Here is a 10,707-nt window from a genome sequence, read left to right as displayed (position 1 = left end):
ACATGGAATTCAGAAGGAGACGCAACCACTGCAGCACTCAACTTCCAATCTCATCCCCATACTTCTCCTTCTATTCTCCCCCTTGAGATGGGAGATAATGGCAATGATCCAAGCTTGAAAAAAATAAAATAGTTGTAGTAATCATCTCCTCGATCAAAGTGTCCCAAGGATAAGTATGAAACCAAACAAAAGCTCACAAAATTTTAAAAAATGGGTGATAAAAACATAATGATAATAATAGTGATAATAATCACTAAAGTGGGTAATGCATGTCACTCACAAGATGACGATAAAAACCCAAGGATACCAATAAAAAAGTCTCACTGGACTTAAAAACACACAAAGAGTTAAGCCATCAGGTCACCAAGGCAAGAACAAAAAGTCTCACTGGGTAGAATAGAAATGTTATTTTAAGCCACCACGTGAGATTTTGGTTTGAATGAATTTGGTACTTAGACTTAATTTGGCTTAAACTACTTCACATTTAGGTTCAAGGGGGTACATAATATACATTTAACTATGACAAATAGTTTTTTATAATCCTTCATGTCCAATATGAAAATTTAATTTGCATCCAAGTCATCAAGGCAAGAACAAATGGCTATTCTAGCTCATGTTTTCCTAACATAAGATTCTACTTATTATACAACCATAGACAAACCAACAAGGACATTGACTCAGCCAAATCAAGTTAAATTCACTTTGTTGAGGGAAATTTTCGATATGTGATGTGAAATTTTTAAGTCAAGGTCAAAAGCAAAACAAGTGGATAGAAGCTAATCAATTCACCAATTTGAGCTTAGGATTTCAATTCATTCCAAGTTCTCAAAATAATTAACACAACTAAACCAACAAGGACATTAACACAGCCAAATATTTATTTTGAATCTTTTTTATCAATCTTGATACCATTATATTCCCAACAAGTCTTGTTATTTCTACCATCCCAAGACTATCAAGCACAAAATCATGCCTCTTTCACTACTCTATTCTATTAAAAAATAACCAAAAATAACACAATAATTTTGTGGCTCAGGTGGAAAGCCTGGATCCACAGAATGGGGTGAATTGCTAGAATAGTAGGCACCCAATGTGCTTCAGTTTTATTATTAGAAGTTACAATCTCTAGAGCAATTACAATCTCTACCCTACCAGTTCATAAATTACAAGTTTGCCATTTGGGTTACATCCTCAACACATCTAACTCCATTGCCTAGACCCACTTTGATCATGAAAACTAATAGTTTGGGAAGAGAAGGCAAGAGGAAGAAACAAAACTCTAGAGAAGAAGAAGACGAGCTAGAGAAAATGTAAACTTATATAGGAGAAGAGTGAGAAGAAATTGGGAGATGATCATTGAAACAAAGGTTACTTGCATATTTCCATACCTATTCCCTATTCATCATGATTTGCGGAAGAAAATGTCACACTCGAGGAGACACTATCTTCTCATCTTTTGCTGTAATACCTTGCCGTTCAAGATATATCTTAAAAACGAAAGAGGGAAAAGAATGATAAGTAAGAAATTTGCAGGTGAGAGTGTTGACAGGAAACCACAAAACCTTCATCTCAAGAGAAATAATCATAGTTTTGGTGTTTCCCTTACGATAACCACAAAGAAGAAATATATTAAGTGAATAAAAAGTTTGTTGAATATGAACTCTGCACGTTTCAAAATGATGTCGATAGACCAGTCATTGAGGAGAACCGAATGTAACAGGGAAGGCTTCCACTTCGCCTTCCCCTTCTTTGTTGTTCTCTGCAACTCGTAGAAGACAACGGAGAAGAAGGGACCCGGCTGCAGCCTTTGAATTTTCTGAATGCAAGACTTTGGCAATAGACTTTTCCTGATTGTGAATGCGAGACTAAGAGGTGATAGAAACAAGTTATAAGGGCAGTAAACTGAAGAATTTTCCCCACGGTGTGGTCAAGCTAGATGCTCTGAATGCTCTTTTTTGTCATTGATCCTCTTTAATTCTAAAGAAAAAGCAAGTATATACAATCGTAAACTGTTCCTGACTGAGTCAAGGATGTGATACATGATTGACAAACTGAAATTCGGCCACCTTCCTGAGCTGATTATCTTCAATCGATTGTTGACAGCATCATCTCTTTGAATTCCTGAAAATCCAGCTGCCCATCTGAATTGGTATCAAACTTTCTGATCATCCCTGCGCAATCTCCTCTGCTATCTTCCAAGAGTCCCAGTCTGAGAAGAACATCTCGTAACTCAGTGCTAGAGATGAACCCGTCGTTGTTTTTATCAAACACCTTGAATGCTTCCAGCAAACCAATCTCCTCCGTGTTACCGTCCTCCGGCTTTATGCTCGATTCATAAAATACGATGAATTCCTGCAAATCCAAGCTTTCAGGCCCCACTGTGGCCTTCAGCTCATCTGGGCCGGTGGAGACGCCCACCTTGTTCAATAGATAACTTAGCTCCTCCGTGCTTAGCCTTCCATCTCCGTCTCGATCCAGCGTCGCAAATATCCTATGTAAATCAGTGCAATTTAGGCCAGCCATGGTTTACGAAACTGGAGAGAGGGAGAGAAGCTTTACAATGAGAGGAGCGAGGCGGTCAGCTTCAATACTTCAAAAAGCGTTCGAAAGAAGAGCGAGAGGAAGATACTGAACAACCTGCAGAGGGTCTGAAAGCCTGAATGCGCACCAGTTTCATTCATTGGTGGAGTTTTGAAGCTTTCCCTCCTTATATTACAAGGCTGAAAATCTTGATTGCCCTACTTCGTAGGACATTCGTGTCGTAAGAGTCGTAACCATATTGAAGCGTATAATTTGAAAGAAAGAAGAGGAGCATATGGTTGACGGGCACATGGAAAAAAACAATTCTGCAACTTCCTCGCAGGATCTCTCCGGAAACAGAAGCAGAGAAAGTAGAGGTCTGAAATCCCTGTCGTGTGCGTGTGACGATCGAACATAAATCGTTCTGAAGGTACAGAGAGGAGTCAAGCGGCCAATTTGTACGACCCAACAATAGAATGAAAAGCCACATTTCTCCGTCGTTTTCCGGAACGTTGATCTGATCTTGCGTGTTTCATGGATTTATTAGGTAGTGGCATTTGAACGAGGAAACTATGGGTCCGACCCATGAATTAATGTCAATTGCGAACAACTCTGAAAGATGAATGAAGCGTGAGGATGGCAGGATCGTCCACTCAGTCGGTGCGTTTTTATAGTTTCTAAGAACGAGAGTCGTCTGAGGACGGGACTGATGATGGTACGTACCTTGTTACAAAATCAAATACAAATCACTGTACACTAACGAAGCACTATTGGTTAGTATTACATAATAAATTATTAGTTTAGTAATCGATATACTAATAGGGTACTTGCTCTTATATTCAATGACGGTGGATTCTTAGGGGAGGATTGGTACAGAAGGATCTCTCTACAACAACGTTGAGGTCCTAGGTCTTCGTATTAAATCTCCACAAACAACTTGACTAGTCCCCTAAATGAATTGAGGGATAGATTTGAATCTCTTTAGTCAAATTAGTATTTTGGCTACATTGCTACCCGTTACCTCATATTACACGTGATGAGTTCAACGAATGTGATCGAGTAACAACTGTTGTTTTTCCCAAATCCTAAGTCTTCCCATTAAATCTCCACAAACAGCTTGACTAGTCCCCTAAATGAATTGAGGAATAGATTTGAACCTCTTTAGTCAACTTAGTGTTTCGGCTACATTGCTACCCGTTACCTCACATTACATGTGATGAGTTCAACGAATACGATCGAGTAACAACTGTTGTTTTTCCCAATCCTAAGTCTTCGCATTAAATCTCCACAAACAACTTGACTAGTCCCCTAAATGAATTGAGGGATAGATTTGAACCTCTTTAGTTAACTTAGTGTTTCGGCTACATTGCTACCCGTTACCTCACATTACATGTGATGAGTTCAACGAATACGATCGAGTAACAACTGTTGTTTTTCCCAATCCTAAGTCTTCGCATTAAATCTCCACAAACAACTTGACTAGTCCCCTAAATGAATTGAGGGATAGATTTGAACCTCTTTAGTTAACTTAGTGTTTTGGCTACATTGCTACCTGTTACCTCACATTACATGTGATGAGTTCAACGAATACGATCGAGTAACAACTGTTGTTTTTCCCAATCCTAAGTCTTCGCATTAAATCTCCACAAACAACTTGACTAGTCCCCTAAATGAATTGAGGGATAGATTTGAACCTCTTTAGTTAACTTAGTGTTTCGGCTACATTGCTACCTGTTACCTCACATTACATGTGATGAGTTCAACGAATACGATCGAGTAACAATTGTTTTTTGTCCCAATCTTAGGTCTTCATATTAAATCTCCACAAACAACTTGACTAGTCCCCTAAATGAACTAAGGGGTAGATTTGAACCTCTTTAGTCATCTAGTGTTTCGGCTATGTTGCTACCCGTTACCTTGCGATGAGTTCAATGAATATTGTTGATTTTCACGATTTCATAGTATTAAGATCTTCAGTGATGAATGAGAGAAGCAAGAAGAAGAGAAGAAGAGAGGAGAAGAGAGAAAGAAGTGAGAGAGGACATCTAAGAGAGAGAGGAGATGAGAGCACACGTTAGGAAGAAAAGAGGAGGAATAATAAGGTTGTGGACTTATTCAAACCCTCCCCCTTAAGCTTTATTTATAAATGCCCAAAAGTACCAATATTATAAGTATACCATTCACCCTAGTAAGAGTGAATAAGAGATAAAAGAACATAAGGTAATTACATCAATGACACCCCAACTTATTCATATCTTCCAACACTCCCCCTCGAGCAGGGATATAATGACAAGGATCCCAGCTTGAAATAAATAAAATAGATGTAGTAATAATCTCCTCCATCACGGTGCCCCAAGGATAAGTACGAAACCCAGCACAAACTTTCAAAATGTAAAAATGGATGATAAAACATAAGTCAAAACCAAACTCAAAGGTTTTCGAATAAAATAGTGATAATAATCACTAAAATGGGTAATGCATGTCATTCACAAGACCTAAGAGTACCAATAAAAAGTTAGACTGAACTTAAAAACACTCATATAAAACAGACCAAGCAAAGCAACTCACCAAAAGGGTTGGCCAAAGGGGTGTAAACGAGAGGCATCTAAAAAATGGTTGGAGAAAGGTTGCCAAATAATAAAAGAGTAATGGGAAATAAAAGAAAAAAAATAAAGAAGTCAGGGCCATCATGTGCTTTATTTTCTTCTCCATCATATGAAATAATGAACTAATGTCGACAATAAGCAGCAAATAATGCTAACAACAAGCAGCAAATAATGTAACCAAAGATTTCTTTTTCAATAATAATATCTCAATCAAAGAGACACAATAGCAACTGCGGTAATGAATCAATGTCCAAATAACACATACCAAATATGTTATTATATAGAAGTTGATAATCGATAAATAATGAAAGTCTTTAAGAGTAATAAGGACACATAAAATAATCTGCAGCAAGCCCATCATGAATAAGAAAGTTGTGCACAAAGTAATAAGCTTGAACCGAGTAATAATTTGTGGTCTAACTCCTGAACTAAACAAGTTCTAAAATCGACTAGTGAATCTCTCAATCATGTCAGATCTATCGTAGATCACCTTAGCCAGGGGAGCAAGGCAATTGGAAGTGCAGCTAACTACAAGTGTAGCAAGGATAAGCAATCAACACCTTGAAGCATAAAAATCAGTATAATGGAGCTGCAATCGACGACTGCTTGGAAGGAAGCATCTCTTCCATTCTGTCAACACCAACCTTAATTTGGAAAGTTGTAGATTAAAAGACTTTCCAAGAAAAGATAGAAAAGATTCCAAATTTACCAAGGGCCTGAGATGATGCTGCAAAGAAATACACCGGACTATGGCAAGGTAGTTATAATTGGATGATAACTTATCCAATTCATCAACTTGTAGCAGAGGACATAATTCAAATATTTCTGAAGCTTGGTAGCAATAATGTGACCAACATATTCACATGACTAGTATATGTGCTTCCAAGGATTAGACCTAATATTCACCAACTAGATAAAACAAAACAACTACAACGTAACCAAGTATATCTCAACACCAAGTGTATATCTCAATGAAAGCACCTAGTGTTAGAAGAGTTCCAACAATGTGTTGGTAACCATGGCTTGAAGAAGGATTAAAAAGGATGGAAATAAAAGACTTCACAAGGTGTTGATTAACTTTAGAGGAGACCAGTTCCAAACCCAAGAGCTTTCACTTTCAACTTAAGAGCTCTGAGATATCATATTGCATCGTTAAGAACGATTGTTGCATCCTTCCTCTTGCTCTTCCCACTTGGAATTATACTCCTAAAACACCTAGTTTTTTTTGTGTTGAAGCTTTATAGAATAATCATCAACATGTTGGAGGAGACATCCTTGGCGAAGCTATTGAAGGAGATGATTTCTAAGGAAGTTTGGAGTAACATAAATAAATTGCTTTCAATGGGGAATGATTTAAATTTCATGTTGGATGCCTGTAAGTATTAGAGATTTTCGAAATCCTGATGAAAATTGTTGGATCCTGGTTGAGTTCTACTTTGCCACCCATTCATATAATCCATATATATTATGTAGGAAATTGATGAAAGCAATAGAAACTAGTTTTGTAAGGGGGAGTGTTTCTTTTAAACGGCGGAGTCAAAGAACCAAAAAGCTCCACTCGAAATCTACTTTGTAATGCATGGAGAAACACTAGTTTCATTCGACTTCATGATTAGAGTGTCTTGCTACTCGTCGATGGCTACAAATACCTCTCAAAACAAAGAATGAATTATGGAGAATATCATACTATAGCCTTTTTTCAAATCTGTAGTCCCATGTAATCTTCATAAAACAAACAACAACCATCATGACTCATAATCCAAGCAAAAAAAAAAAAAACATTGGAATCCTAAAAGTCAATCACTACTCTAATATCATGTTGATTTTTCAGGATTCCATAATATTAAGATTTTCAGTGATGAAGGAGAGAAGGAAGAAGAGAAGAGAGAGAGAGAGAAGGAAGAAGAATAAGAGAAGATATGAGAGCACACATTAGGAAGAATAGGGTTGTCGAATAATCCAACCCCCTCCCCCCTTAAACTTTTTTTATAGATGCCAAAAGTACTAATATTATAAGTATACCCTTCACCCTAGTATGAGTGAATAAGAGACAAAATATAAATTAATTACATCAATGACCCCCCAACTTATTCATAACTTCCAACAAATACGATCAAGTAACAATTGTGTTTTGTTCCACAAGGTTAAACCTAGAGAGGGGGGATCTGGGATTAGCACAAAAATTCCCAAACTCAAGTTAATACGTCCACTTCTAAAGAATTTGTATCTCAAGAGTTCAACCTACTATGAATAGGGTAAATAATATTTAAAATTAAAAGATCTTAATGGTCAAATTATAACAATTACCCTCAAGGGGACTTATAATAGTTAACTAGGCACATTGATTTAGACACATAAAGGAATTTTTAGCTACAAATAAGTTTATGAGCTAATTGAAATATTTCACAATGCAAGGCATAATTTCTTTATTGGAGATGCTCAAATTTGCCACTAGATAGGCTGATTTACCAATAATAAGAACACAAATATTGATATACCCATCCTCTAGGTGATTCTACCAATGCAATTGTTGCTCAACCTTGATCACATAAATGTGAATCTGAAGTGATAAAGCTCGAAAGATTAGGTTGCTAAATGAAAAGCTCAATTGGAAATCAAATGATCGATGCAACAGCCCAAAGCTAAACGAGATTAAATTATTCAAAACTACTCTAGCACTCAAATGCAAGTGAAACATGATATCGACTTTTTGAAATAAATGAATATAATAGATGTACTTTGGGAAAGGTTGACGATTCACAAAATCAACATAGTAATTAATAGGTTTAAGTATGGGATGAAAAATCTTTAAATAGAGAGAGATCTAAAATTGAAAAGAAAAATTATTTAACCCAAAAACTTCTAGTAAAAATCGATCAAAATACAGCTCAAATTTTATGAAAAATAATAAGATGTTCATTTTGAAATACTAATCACAATGGTAGGTCATTTCAATTTTTAAAAAGCTATAAATTTTAAATTGAAACTCGCAAGTTAAAGATTAGATTTTTTGTTGAACCAATATTCGAATGTCAGGTGCTTGCTTTTCTTCATATTCCCCATATTATTTATTATGACAAACTATGAGAAAATGGGCTAGAGTTTAAGGAATGATGCATGTTGATGTGCAAATTACATATTGAAAACACATCCCCTCTAAATTCCCTTGAGTTTAGGCCGATGAATTTTAGAAAAACTTAGTGCTCGTTTGGAACCCACAGAAAAGAAAAAAAAAAAAGGAGAGAAAGTTATTTTATGTTGTTTGGCAGTAGAGAATCTTTGAGAGAAAATAAAATAAGTTAATAAATTTTCTCTCACAAAATTATGGAATTTAGGGAGAAAATAAAAGAAATAGAAACTAGAGAGAAATTTTTAAAATAGTATATTTTCTTTTCTTTTTCATTTTCCATGTGTATCCAAACAAGAGAACCCATATTTCTCTTATGTTTTCTCTCTCATTTTCCATGGGCATCTGAAAAGAAATTTATTTTCTTTTCTTTTTTCTTTCTATTTCTCTTCTCTTCATTATTTTTCTCTCCACTTTTTGTCTTCCAAACACAGCCATAAGTTTTACTCTCCTCAATTTATGTATCCTTTATCAGTTTCAATTTGAACTTTTTTAAAAGCATTTGAATCCTCATTCTAGATCACCTTGCATGGCTAATTCTCCCTTTTAACATCATCAAAGTGCACCTCGATCTTGATACTGAAAAACATGTTCATTTCATTACAAAGTGTGTTTATACAAGTAACACATCAATGTATAGTGAAAATAAAACATCAAAAAGGTCAGAATGTCATCAATCAACAAAAAGTAGGAGACTTCCCGAAAGGATGCAAGGGATGAGACCCTCCAATAGTAGAGCACCCACACTACTATGCCATGCCATTAGAAGGTGTTCTACAAGCTGAAAATGGCCTATATTCAGGTTTCTTATTTGCTCTCAAATCATAATGAGCAACCCTCAAAAGGAATTTCCAGGTTCTAATCAGCTCACACAAACTAATTCATTGTATTAATAACCGCAAGGCTTACTAGTAAAAAAGAATAGTACTCAAATACCTCTAATTGGGTTGATTTTATGATAATAAAAACAAAAATATACACTTAGTCTTTAGTGATTCTACTACAACAATAGTAATTCAAAATAAATTTGTCCTTTAGTAAAACTCGACCAAATTGAAACTAAAAAATCATGGAAATTACTTAATATTCTCAACTTGAGATATTGATCACAATGGTCTAGGTCACTAATACATTTTGATAGACCTACTCTAGCCAAATTGAAACTTTGAATCTTTTTCGTTCTAATTCAACTATTAGAATGTAATTTATTATTTCTTTATTTCATTCTTATGTAATATTTATAAATTTACTGTTTTACCCCTCTATTGTATAAAGCTTCCGTGGTAACTTGTAAACAGTAAGAAATCAGAAAATAAACTTTTATCTTGGTTTGGTCTTCTCGGCTGTTTTACCCCTCAAAGTGCAAGGGAGAACTCAAATAATTATTCTAATCATTTTTTTAAAACATTATATAAAAATTAGAAATTATCTAATTTTATTTTATTAAGATCTACTAGTTATTTTACCTTAATTATTTATTAGATTTAAATTACAAGGTATGTCAAATGACGGTATCTAATCACTAATTAGTCATATTAAGAAATACAGGTTTAAGAGGGTCATATCCTCGTCTTTTTTTTTTTTCCATGTGTATCCAATCAAGAAAAATTAAATTTCTCTTCCATTTTCTCTCTCATCTTCCATGGGCATTCAAACAAGAGAAAATAACTTCTTTTGTTTTTTTTTCTTTTCTTTTTTTTCTTTTTTTCTTTCTCTTTATCTTCTCTTCATTTTCTTTTCTCTCCACTTTTTGTGTTCCAAATACAACCTTAGTTTGTATAAAAAAAAAATGGACATAATTAATTTGTGTGCAATAAACATGACTAATTTGCATAACCAAGAAGTCGACCTAGCCAAATGATGACTATAATTTCTCTGCATCAATTTTATCTGATAACCGGTTCTTATATTTTACTCACCCAATTATAATTAGATAAAAAATAATATTTTTTCCTTTTTTTAAGGGCTCATATAAACTTACCTATCAGCCAATACAGGTAAAATAATTTTTCCATCTAATAATTTTTAGGGTTAATATAATAATTCTCAATACAGATGGTTTAATTGTATAATTTTAATTCTAAAAATAATGGATAACTTGACTTTATAAGAAGTTTAACAGAAGACAAATAATATCATATTATGAATGTTATTGACTTTTTCTAAGAATTTTTGAAGATTTTATACATTACTTACTCAATTATTAATTAAAATTTTAATTTTTGTATGCTTGTGAATAGTCATGAAAACAATCAGAGGAAGGAAAGGTGTGAAGGGTAGCTGGATAACCTTCGCCCTCCTATGAACAAATTAACCTACTTTTATTCGAAAACCACTTAATTCAGGATTAGAACCACAAAAAAGTCTTGTAAAGATGGATTTTGGCAATGCAGTCATACTTCTCATTGTGTGGCGGGTTTAAATCCAAAACTGGCAAAAAGAAACTGACTTTGA

General features: G+C 34.7%; 1 protein-coding gene across 1 annotated transcript; it reads right to left on the bottom strand.

Annotated features, from left to right (window-relative positions):
* Positions 1-2,085: 2,085 nt before the first annotated feature.
* On the bottom strand, positions 2,086-2,523 carry LOC137946665 (probable calcium-binding protein CML44). The gene has a single exon (XM_068792991.1). The coding sequence runs from the start codon at positions 2,521-2,523 to the stop codon at positions 2,086-2,088; it is 438 nt and encodes a 145-aa protein (XP_068649092.1).
* Between the last annotated feature and the right edge of the window lie 8,184 nt (positions 2,524-10,707).

This window comes from Aristolochia californica, unplaced genomic scaffold (genome assembly GCF_029961685.1).
Source record: "Aristolochia californica isolate CCGP_79_NKW_82.1479 unplaced genomic scaffold, dmAriCali1.0.hap1 SCAF_12, whole genome shotgun sequence".
Classification (NCBI taxonomy): domain Eukaryota; kingdom Viridiplantae; phylum Streptophyta; class Magnoliopsida; order Piperales; family Aristolochiaceae; genus Aristolochia; species Aristolochia californica.
Note: the sequence above shows the minus strand (reverse complement) of the source record. Positions and strands in the feature narration are given on the sequence as shown.